General features: G+C 49.1%; 1 protein-coding gene across 2 annotated transcripts; it reads left to right on the forward strand.

The window, feature by feature from the left end:
- The first annotated feature begins 6,157 nt into the window (after positions 1–6,157).
- Positions 6,158–10,349, forward strand: LOC130113711 (SH2 domain-containing protein 7-like). Of its 2 annotated transcripts, none has more exons than XM_056281310.1 (8): positions 6,158–6,367; positions 6,466–6,608; positions 7,501–7,658; positions 8,435–8,524; positions 8,617–8,782; positions 8,869–9,015; positions 9,145–9,933; positions 10,039–10,349. In XM_056281310.1, exons 1-8 carry the CDS (start codon positions 6,313–6,315, stop codon positions 10,081–10,083), a joined length of 1,593 nt encoding a protein of 530 aa, XP_056137285.1. In that variant the 5' UTR covers positions 6,158–6,312; the 3' UTR covers positions 10,084–10,349. The 2 variants fall into 2 exon arrangements, with proteins under 2 accessions (XP_056137285.1, XP_056137286.1); XM_056281311.1 differs by having other exon boundaries at positions 9,181–9,933.
- The last annotated feature ends 904 nt before the right edge of the window (positions 10,350–11,253 follow it).

The following is an 11,253-nucleotide window of genomic DNA, read 5'->3' on the forward strand; positions in this document are numbered from 1 at the left end:
TCTAAGTTACAACTGAAAGCTCTTATTTTTGCCCCAAAGAGTGAATAAATGCTATAATGCAATTTAAAATGCAGTTTCTACTGTTTCTATCAAATTGCAACCCCCCTCCCCCAAGATCAGGTGGAGGGGTCCTCAGGGTAGAGCAAAAATACACAGGGGGTCCAGGACCCCAAAAAGGTTGAGAACCACTGGTGTAGCCCAACGTGTGTCCACTGGCTGTGGCGCCAGAAGAATCTATAACTGCTGAGCACTTCATCCATTACGTTCCTGATTGCTTCTCGATCTTGCTTATTCTCCTACGGCCATTTCCATCCTCCATTGTTACATGGTAGCGATTAAGTCCTTGCGTTCCTGCGATCCGTCTCGTTGCTCACACATACCTTTGCTGACCCCCACGTTTCTGCATAAAGAACTGTGTTTCCCTTCATTCCGAAGTTCAGCCGATCCTGGTACTGCTCTATCTGCTAAACGCTCGTTCTCGTACATGTATATTACAGCATAGTGTACATAGTGTAACGTGCATGGATAAGAAGACACGCTGGCCGCTGGCTGGCGGGTCTGACCCTTTAGTCGAGCGGTTAGCGATGTCTCCTGCGGTGCGGGCGACACGGGTTCGCGTCCCGGCCGCGTCACTTACTGTGGTTGTGTTGTCCCCCGAATTCGCTGCAATAGAAACAATTTAATGAGGACTCAGGACTCCAGAAGTAGCGTTTCTATAGCTTTACTTGTCTTTCGCAGCTTCAACAAACTTCTTCTTCTTCATTATATAGACTAACTGGACAGGTAAACCACCTGGAGCCTAGAGCTCCCCCTAGGTAAGTAATGCTATAAGTACACATAGCTCATGTATCTCCTGATTTAAAATGTGTTGTATATTCTTTGCAGTGCAGTTGCTGCTTAGATGGTTGGGTAATCAGGAAGATTAGGGGACATACTTTGTTAAATTAATGCAAATGACTATTCGGATATAATAGAATGGGAAACCAATCTTAGGTGGTATGAGGAATTGAAAAGGCTGTGATCAAGACATCTTCGCAGTCTTTCTCATTACAGAACGATGCTTGAAGTATTTGCAGAGAGCGCTGTGGTGGAGTAATGATATGTCTGGAAATGAGCTCAGGGCCAATAACTGCAAGGGGTCTTGTTGGAATTGCTGGAATCCTCATCTAAGACTACTATGGGTATCGTGAAGCGCATATTGTCGTGCGACCTAACCATTAACACAAAATCAGCAACTTTTTCTTTTTTAATTTAGTCGGTTGGGTGGCAACAGGGGCGGCAGGGTCTTTTATTGAAGGTGGGCAGCCCCTAGATCAAGCCTTTTCCATTTGTAAGAGAGAAATCTACCGTAAGCCCCCCAGCCCCCACCCCCATAGGAATCTACCATACACCCCCTGGAATAAGACTGTCTCGTTGCAAATTACAATATAATTTGAGCCAATTTGGTCTTTTTGCCAATGTCAGAGGAACAGATGTATGAAAAAAAATCAATGGACCAATGAGTCAAAACTGGAGCTCCGGACCTGCCTCGAATGCACCGACTGGAGTGTTTTTGAGGCTGCATCTACAGACCTGGACGAACTTACTGACACTGTGACGTCTTACATCAGCTTTTGTTAGTACATGTGTGTGGCCACCAAAACCTTCTGTACCTTGAACAACAATAAGCCCTGGTTCACAGCAGAACTCAGGAAGCTTTGTCAGGCCAAAGAGGAAGCCCACACAGGGGTGGAGATAGGACCCGGTATAACAAAGCCAGAAATACACCTACGAAGGCGATCAGAGTGGCAAAAAAGGTGCTACTCTGAAAAGTTGAAAAATTGGTTTTCTGCCAAAGACCCATCATTAGTCTGGAGTGGTTTGAAAGACATTACCACCTACAGGAGACCCCCCCCCCCCCACTGCAGGGAACCATCAACTGGCTGACGATCTAAATGGGTTTTACTGCAGGTTTGAAAAGCAACATTTCACACCCCTCACCCTCTCCAGCCACAATACACAACTAACCGCACTCCCTGCCAGCCACTCTCCCCTCCCCACCTGAGCTCCACCTACACTCAGGATCTGTGTTGAGGATGTGCGCCAGCTCTTCCAGAGACAGAGGACCAGGAAGGCACCGGGCCCGGATGGCGTGTCACCCTCCTGTCTTGTCTTAAAGTCTGCGCTGACCAGCTGGCGCCCATTTTCACGCTGATCTTCAACTGGAGCTGTGTGAAGTCCCCTCCTGCTTCAAGAGCTCCACTATCAGCCCAGTCCCCAAGAAGCCCTGTATCAGGATTAAATGACTACAGGCCCATTGCCCTAACATCTGTGGCCATGAAATCCTTTGAGAGACTGGTGTTGGCCCACCTGAAGGAAATCACAGGTCCTCTGCTCGACCCCCTGCAGTTTGCCTACCGAGCAAACAAGTCAGTGGATGATGCGGTCAACATGGGATTGCAATACATCTTCCAACACTTTGACTCCCCAGGGACCTACGCAAGGGTCCTGTTTGTGGACTTCAGCTCAGCGTTCAACACCATTGTCCACTCCAAACTCACCCAGCTCACTGCACCAGCCCCCATCTGCCAGTGGATTAAAAACTTCCTGACAGACAGGAGGCAGCTGGTGAGGCTGGGGAAATCCACATCCAGCACCCGGACAATCGGCACTGATGCCCCCCAGGGATGTGTGCACTCATCTGTACTCTTCTCCTTCTACACAAATGACTGCACCTCAGGTGACCTTGTCTGTTAAACTCCTGCAGTGTGCCGATGACACAACCATCATTGGCCTTTTCCGGGATGGTGACGAGTCTGCATATAGACGGCAGGTTGATCGGCTGGCCCTCTGGTGTGGCCATAACAACCTGGAGCTGAACACACTCAAAACTTTGGAGATGACAGTGGACTTCAGGAGGAGCCCCCAACACCCCCCCACCCACCATACTCAACAGCATGGTGTCTATGGTGGAAACCTACAGATTTCTGGGTTCCACAATCTCCCAGGACATCTAAGGTGGGCATCCAACATAGACACAAGCATCAAAAAGGCCCAGCAGAGGAGGTACTTTCTCCACCAGTCCAAAAAATTCAACCTGCCTCAGGAACTGCTGATTAAGTTCTACACTGCAATAATCCAGTCTGTCCTCTGCACATCCATCACTGTCTGGTTTGGATCGGCCACCAAACAGGACAGGGACAGACTACAACGGACAGTGAGGTCTGCAGAGAAAATCATTGGTGCCAACCTGCCCTCCATTCAGGACTTATACTCCTGCAGAGTCAGGAAACGGGCAGGCAAGATCACTGCAGACCCATCACACCCTGGTCCCAACCTGTTCCAACTCCTCCCCTCTGGTAGGCGCTACAGAGCACTGTACCCCAAAACAACCTGATATAAAAACAGTTTCTTTCCGCCTGCCGTCGTTCAAATGAACGCGTAACACTGTCAAATAAATCCAACCATTTTGTATATACTGTACTGTACTGTACTGGACATTGTACATATACTGGTAGGCTCTGTCATGTCCATCTACCTCAGACATGCATGGAAGTAACCTGCTGACATCTATCTCAGCATCTCTGATATAGTCTCTGCACCACTGCACGTTATCACCTCTTATTTCACCTTTATAAGGCAATCCTTGTGTACATATCTGAAGATTGTTGTGTTGCAGTGTTGTTATTCTATGTTAAGTACACCGAGAGAGTCACGAAACTGGGGTCAAATTCCACGTATGTGCAAACCCACATGGCCAATAAGCAAACATGAAATACTAACATGAAGGAAAAAAAAAGGTTTCATAATATTTATAATATTTCTTTATTTCACCGTGAAGCCGAATGGACAAAAGCTAACTATTGCTTGAGAACGGCAAGCATAATCGCCAAGCCCGCTTGCAGGTTTTAGAATCTGACCTGAGTGTACACACACACACACACACACACACACACACACACACACACACACACACACACACACACACACACACACACACACACACACATGCACAGCCATATCCTGAGAGAACGATGATGACATTTTGCAAGAGCACCCATTATGTGTTTGCTCTGATCCAGGTTCTTTATTGTAAGCCTTTATCTCACAACAGTGCACGGGTGGAGAAAACACATGCCAACAAACACTGCTAATAACCAGAGATGCTTTACATGCGGCCATTGAGGGCCGTTCCTTGTGACTGTAGAATCAATGATCGGCCGGTAACCCGACACCTTTCAAACCCTCAGAAAAACACAGTTGAGTCACAAAGGCGCAACAGGCAGGCCTCCGCTGATTCACTGTAACGATAATGCGAAAAGGTCACGGGATGGGGAGGTCATGTTGCGTGTGTGTGTCATTCTTGTGTAAGAAGCGGGGTTGTTGTGGAGCGTCTAGTGTGTTGGTGTAGTGTTGCGGGCCTGTCGTGTCTCACTCTCAGCCTTCGCCGCTGGCTAGCGGAGATGCGGACAGGGGAGCCGAGCACGCCAAGTCTCTCCCTGCCGGTGCGTAGCCTCTCCGACAGCGAGCCCTACGTAGCGCCTCCTCGTGGCGACGCGCGGTAACTGGGTACACCTTGGACCCTGGCTGAACTACAAGACTCGGAGGAGGTCTGGCCCCTAGACACGTGGTACGCAGGCCCACCGGTGTGTGACTATTCTCTGATGCCCACGGACCAGCCCCCCCCCCCCAGCTATGGCTTAAATAGTGCCACTGCCTAGCGGATACCTCGGGGGAGGAATAGGCTACGGGAGTAAACCCCTACAGAAAATCAGCGTCCACAGTGCTGCTGTTTTTTTGTTTCTCTTGCCCTTTTATATCCGTTTAAGTGGGAGAGTACTGCTAGCGTCATGTGCGGCTGCCGCTTCTCCCTCTCGTCGCCCCCCCTTCCCATCCACCCCTGTATGTCTGCCCCCCTTCCCATCCACCCCTGTATGTCTGCCCCCCTTCCCATCCGCCCCTGTATGTCTGCCCCCCTTCCCATCCGCCCCTGTATGTCTGCCCCCCTTCCCATCTGCCCCTGTATGTCTGCCCCCCTTCCCATCCGCCCCTGTATGTCTGCCCCCCTTCCCATCCGCCCCTGTATGTCTGCCCCCCTTCCCATCCACCTCTGTATGTCTGCCCCCCTTCCCATCCGCCCCCGTATGTCTGCCCCCCTTCCCATCCGCCCCTGTATGTCTGCCCCCCTTCCCATCCGCCCCTGTATGTCTGCCCCCCTTCCTATCCGCCCCTGCGTGTCTGTGTTATGTTTATCCGTTGCCTTGTTTCACCCTGTTTATTGTAAAGCGACTCTGAGTGTTAGAAAAGTGCTGTATATGTTTGATTTAGTATTAATTGTTATTATTAATTATTCATATTAGTATATCATTATTGTTGTTACTATTATTATCATCAAAGCAATAGTTAGGCATGTATGGACTGTAAAACTCGCCCAATTAGGCAATGAGTTGTTCTTGACTATAATAGATTGAGGCCTACCATGGAAACTGCACACTAAAACAACAACAACAACAACTTTGCAGCCAAAAGGCCTCCATTTTGGGTTGGGTGTAGGGTGGAAACGCAGCAAGAAGAGGCATCTTAACATCAAAACATCGAACGGGTTTTGCCATTGGGGAACCAGTCGAGTCCAGGCCAACGCTGCGCAGTGAGACATAGACTCCAGCGGGCTCCTCTTCCTCCCACAGAGCCGGCCGACGAGGCTCCTGCCGCTTACCATTAGGCGCAGGCAACGATGGAGCTGATTTATGGCGAGTGTCTGTCATGGAAGGAACAAGTTTCTCACAGCCGTCATGAAGCTGAAAAATATCTGACTCAACAAGTGTTTATTTACAACTGCACCACTCGTGCCCCCAACCAAGGGATCCTCCCAACACTTCCATGCCCCGTACACTGGGCCGAGCCCTGACGGTTGGCGAATCTCTCTGAAACTACGACGAGACAAGCTCCGAACGAGCAGACGCAAGAGCGCAGACCGGATTTCGCCCTCCGTAACTACATTAATCTGATGGTCTGTTTGTAAACCTTCTTCTGTTGTGAGCCAATGAGCTCGCGCCCCGAAAACCACACTTCCTATGCAGCTTTCTTTCCATTCCCCCCCCTCAGGAAACCCCGTGCTCTATGAAAGTCCTGCTTTCTGCCTTTGGTATGCAAATGAGCCGCGTGAACTGTACTTTGCCGTTACACAAGAACCATCACTTTCCAAGCCTGGCGGAAAAACGGCGTGCGATTCTAAATGTCATCTGTCTATATCTCTTGTGAACAGTTGCCCTCCCTCAGAACACCCTTTCTCAGAGGCCGAGGACGGTTTAGGAGATAAGAGAAATCATCTTAATGGTTGCCGAAATGAGTCTGGATTCAAATCACGCGGTGTCAGGCTCAAGGGCAGGTAAGCGCTTAACCCGAGCTGTGAGAAATGACTGGCCAGCTTCGCCTGAGGTCGCAGCTATTTCTGATAACAGATGTTTTCTTGCTCGCTTCCTGCAGAGATAAAGAGGAATTGGACCTGGCTCTTTAGAAGAGTGAAAGATAAACCGCGTAAGACCTGCAACGTTTTGGGGTCAAGGCCAATGGACCGGGAGCATCCCAAGGCCCGCTGCTTCAGGACCCATGTGATGTTTCACCACAAGGTACAAATGTGCTTAAAGCTGGAGATGGTTGGCATTTTGCTTTAATGGGTATAACTATGGCTCACACCGTGTTGGCTCTTACCTTCCCCCAGAGCTGGGCAATTATTTAATACGCTATACAATATACGATATCATCTATAGTGTTTTAATGGTATTGTATTGAGGTGACATTTGGATATTGTCCTATTGTGATACACAATTCTGGTGTCTAAATACATGATAACAAGAGCTGATTACTTAAAGTTTCTCACAAAACGAGTTCTTGAACATTTTAGGGATTATTATTTGAAAACTAGCTTTGGTTTGATATAATTCTTTACATTAAGAAACAATTCAGTTCAACTGAATCACGGTATTTTTGGTGCATGTAAGCGGATATTGTGACGCGTATATCAATGCCGTTTCAAATTCTTTGTGATTATTGCGATAATATTGCATGTTATCATCATATTGTATAATGATAATATTTTCCATATCGCCAAGCACGACCTTCACACCAAACAATGAATTTCAGAGCACTGTCTGATTTCAGCAATGGCCTCAAAAACAGCTCGGATCAGACGATCGTAACGCTGATTGAAACAGTATATCGTAAAAAAAAAAGAAAAAAGTAAACGACTTTCGAGAGAGAATCCATAATTTCAGACTAAGAGACTGTTAAATTAAAGCGAAGAAAAGGAAAATAATCCAAACCGGTGTGGTTGAGTTTTCCTGCAACCTCAGCAATACACCGGGACAATGGGCACATTGAGCAGGCTTCCTTATCTGGCTGACGTGTGTTGGAAAATAGGCAAATCAGACTGTGGGTCATAGGTAAAAAGTGACCTGTCTGTCAGAGGGCTGGGTGTGTTGATCTGCTTGTGCCGACCTCTGTCATTCTGGATTCGCTCAGGACCGGGTAAGGATGGAGCCGCCGGTAGACTCGCTTGCTGAGGGGAGCGAGGGAGGACTCAAAGAGCTGACACTGAAGTGGTTCACCGAGACACAGACGCCGGTTATTCTCCAAAACGGCACCTTCCCCTCCTGGTTCCAGGGCTTCATCAGCAGGAGGTAAGGCTTTCTAGATATCCATTTTGAGGCAATTAAGTAGATTTTTTTTGTGTGTGATAATTCTGCGGGGCTATTTCTGTCAGATTAAAGCTATAGAAAGGTATTTGTCTTGTGTTTTTTTTTTTTTTGGGGGGGGGGGGACTACAAATAACCAGTTGCAAAAATTTTACCCCATGCATAAAAGTAATAGTAATTTGAAATTATGCCAACGTTGCTTTGGGTTCGCCATCTCAAAGTGCTTAAAGGTTGCCGTTAAGAACGGGTACCGTCAGCTGTGAATTCAGAGGCGACAAGATGTTGGGGGCCAAGTGTAAGCCTAACCCCGGCCGTACGTTAATGTAAAAATAGAGGAGTAAATGGGCACGATCAGTCTCGAGAGCAAGCGTGCGCGGGAAGTGGCTCTAGAGAATTCACCCTTTGGTCTATTCGGAGGTGTTGTGGATTTAATTCAACACAGCACCTCCGACACCCGCCCAATTCCCCCGACGGCATACCTGCTTTCACTTCGCCGCTTCTCCTCCAACATCCAAGATGTCCGAGTAGTCACGTACTGCGAGTAGCAGAGAGGACCGGTAACATTCCACCAGAGCGTACACGGGAAGCTCGGCGATGAGGCCTTTAGCAAGTCGATTTCCTTTTTATGGCGACGTCATCCGTGAATAACACGAAGCAGGCCTTGCTTTCTGAATACTCTGCCTTGTTTACTTTTTGCACGCTATTCTGAAATGGGGCTCTGGCACGTAGGAGTTGTTGTGCTCATGGCTATCCACTTACAGGGATGCTGAAGAAACCCTCCAGGACAAGGAACTGGGCTGCTTCATGATCCGCCTCAGCGATAAGGCCATCGGGTACATACTCTCCTACAAGTGAGTGGTGTTTTACTCATGACGAGGCGATGTAACACATGCATGCTTGGCGGGGAGACGCGGTTCCAACGTACAATATCGTTCTCTTCCAGAGGCAGGGATCGGTGTCGGCACTTCGTGATAAACCAAAGCAAAACGAAACAGTTCATTGTGCTCGGCGACACGGAGGTACACGACACAATTTCCGGCCTGATCGAGTACTACAAGGCCAACCCCATCGAGCCGTTCGGCGAGTACTTGACATCTTCGTGCGGCGAGGTGAGAGGACACTCGTATGACCTCACTCGCGGCGAGCGTATTTTGGGTGAGGACGCCCGTCTTACCGGCTGTTTTTGTGTACGCAGACGTTTACGGAGCTGTATGACATCATCCAGGTCAGCCCCAAAGAAAAGCCCGCGGCCACTGTCAGAGCTGCAAAGAATGTGCAGGCCCAGCACAGTCATAGCGGCTCAGAGAAACCTCCCACTCTGCCGCCAAAGAACAGCAGCACGGTGAGTACCCTGCAGACAGCACACCGCCGGCGGGAGGGTTACATAATCCCTCACCAGGCGTACACAACAATTAACCACATTTGACTCAAATCAAAGGCTTAATCCAGGTTGTCTTCTTGAATATTTAAGGCTCAGTTCAACAGCCCGGTTTGTTTCGTCAAACAGGAAGTACAGCCCTTACCGAGACGCAACGTGCCCCTCGTGAAGGGCCCCCCGGACGAGCCGAGCGACCCCCCGGGTAAAGTGCTGTACGCTCAGCTGGAGAAGCTGAGAAGTAGGGGGATAACCAGAGCCCAACACAGCGGTCAAGAAGATTTACCCGGAGTACCCCCGGGGAGGGCCGAGAGGTGCGCAAATCCCAGCCAGGCCTGCCGAGAGGAGAGCGTCAGCTGGGATAGTCCAGCCCCAAGATCAGGCATTATTTACTCTCAGATAAGCTCACTGGACTGCAAGAGCCGGTCCCTGCCTCTTCTGGACAACAGCTTGGACAATCAGAATTCTCACAGGCTAAGTGCATCCTCGCTTACCCCGCCTCGGCTGTCCCCCAAATCCCCCAGACAACCCGCGAACCACTATGCCCTGCCCCTGGTGCCGAGGGGGATGTCCAGCAGTCCGGCCGGCAGCCACAGTCTCGACTACCTTTGCAACAGCCCTATTTACTACTTAGCCGGCAGACCCGGGAACCAGGTGACCGCCAACGAGAGACGGCCACTCACACCAGAACAAGACAACGTTTACACATCCGCCGAGGTCCCCAGTCAATTCAGCCAGACCCGCTTCCTTCTGGACAACACGTACGAGCAGATCCCCGGGCACGGACTCACGAGGGAAGCACCCAAGTCCGAACCTCGCAACAACATGTACGAGTCCCTGGCCGCCCCCAGGCCTAAATACACAGTCCCATCCGGTGGGATCAAGGTTGGTGACGCAACTAAAACACCATGATCATGAACACAATTGCCTTTCCCAAGGTTTTATTTGTCATCACGTGTGGTTATTGATCGATTTATTTGCCTCCTTTAGAACGACAAATGGAAACGGTTCTTCCCCGATCCCAAAAAGAAATGAGGAGTTGAGGTTGTTATACCGGCTACTGGAGAAAACCACTAAGATGACACTAGCACCACTCTCTAACTGTACCGGCATTGTGTCCTTTGTGAAATTTACATAAGATTATGTTTGTTGATATCTATTCAGGCTGACAACAAATGCTCTGTGCACTTCCGTTTTTTTAACGCATGTTAAAAAAAAAAGATAAAGATAAAAGATAAAACTTCCGGGTATGTGCTGGACACTGTACAAATACCGTGAATCAATATTTATTAAACATTGCTATGAACAACAAACTCCAAAAGTCAGATATTATTTTTCTTGCACAAACCTGTGAGCCACGTTATTAACATCTATCTGTATGCTGAATTTAGCTGAGCTTTAGGTAGACTACTGGAAGACGGCCCCGCCGCTAGTTAGTCGTGTTTATTTATTTATTTATTTATTTTGCTTCACATGTCGGACGACGCCCTTGCACAGTAAATGTACTGCTTATGGCTGTGCGTCAATGTGAGAATACATATCATATTCTATCCCCGGGTTTAAGAAAGTACCGCGAGTATTTTCTCGTGGCTCTGTTTGTCATTTTCCCGAGGGGCTGTATTAAAGGTGGGGTGGCGCAGTGGTTAGCGCGGTCGCCTCGCAGCAAGAAGGTCCTGGGTTCGAGCGCCGGGGTCGTCCAACCTTGGGGGTCGTCCCGGGTCGTCCTCCGTGTGGAGTTTGCATGTTCTCCCCCCTGTCTGAGTGGGTTTCAGTCCAGACACATGTAGGTCAGGTGAATCGGCCGTACTAAATTGTCCCTAGGTGTGAACGTGTGTGGGCCCTGTGGGATGGCCTGGCGGGCCTGTCCCGGCATCCCCGCGACCCCGAGAGCAGGATAAGCGGTTTTCGGGTAACGGATGGATGGGTGGATGTATTAAGGTGTGATCCCATCCGTTAGGAAGGAGCAGCTCCTTACGTACGTGCAGGGCTCGATCGGTTCTGTCACCATAACTGACAAAAAGATGTCAAGCGAGCTGCAGACCGGTCCTGCAGTGGTTATGCAGGACAGGTGCGTGTCCAGAGGGAAAGATGTAAGTAGGTCAAACGTCGATCAATGAGATTACACGCAATTTCACCCTAAACATACCAGTTGCAAGTTTTCTTTTCACAGTGATGATGAATTTATTTATTTTATATAACACAAGA

This window comes from Lampris incognitus, chromosome 6, assembly GCF_029633865.1.
Source record: "Lampris incognitus isolate fLamInc1 chromosome 6, fLamInc1.hap2, whole genome shotgun sequence".
NCBI lineage: Eukaryota > Metazoa > Chordata > Actinopteri > Lampriformes > Lampridae > Lampris > Lampris incognitus.

Coding starts and splice junctions, on each gene's coding strand:
- LOC130113711 (XM_056281310.1), top strand. CDS start 6,313: ATGGTTGCCGAAATGAGTCTGGATTCAAATCACGCGGTGTCAGGCTCA. Junction 6,368..6,465: donor GGTGTCAGGCTCAAGGGCAG/GTAAGCGCTTAA, acceptor CGCTTCCTGCAG/AGATAAAGAGGAATTGGACC. Junction 9,016..9,144: donor CGCCAAAGAACAGCAGCACG/GTGAGTACCCTG, acceptor TGAATATTTAAG/GCTCAGTTCAACAGCCCGGT.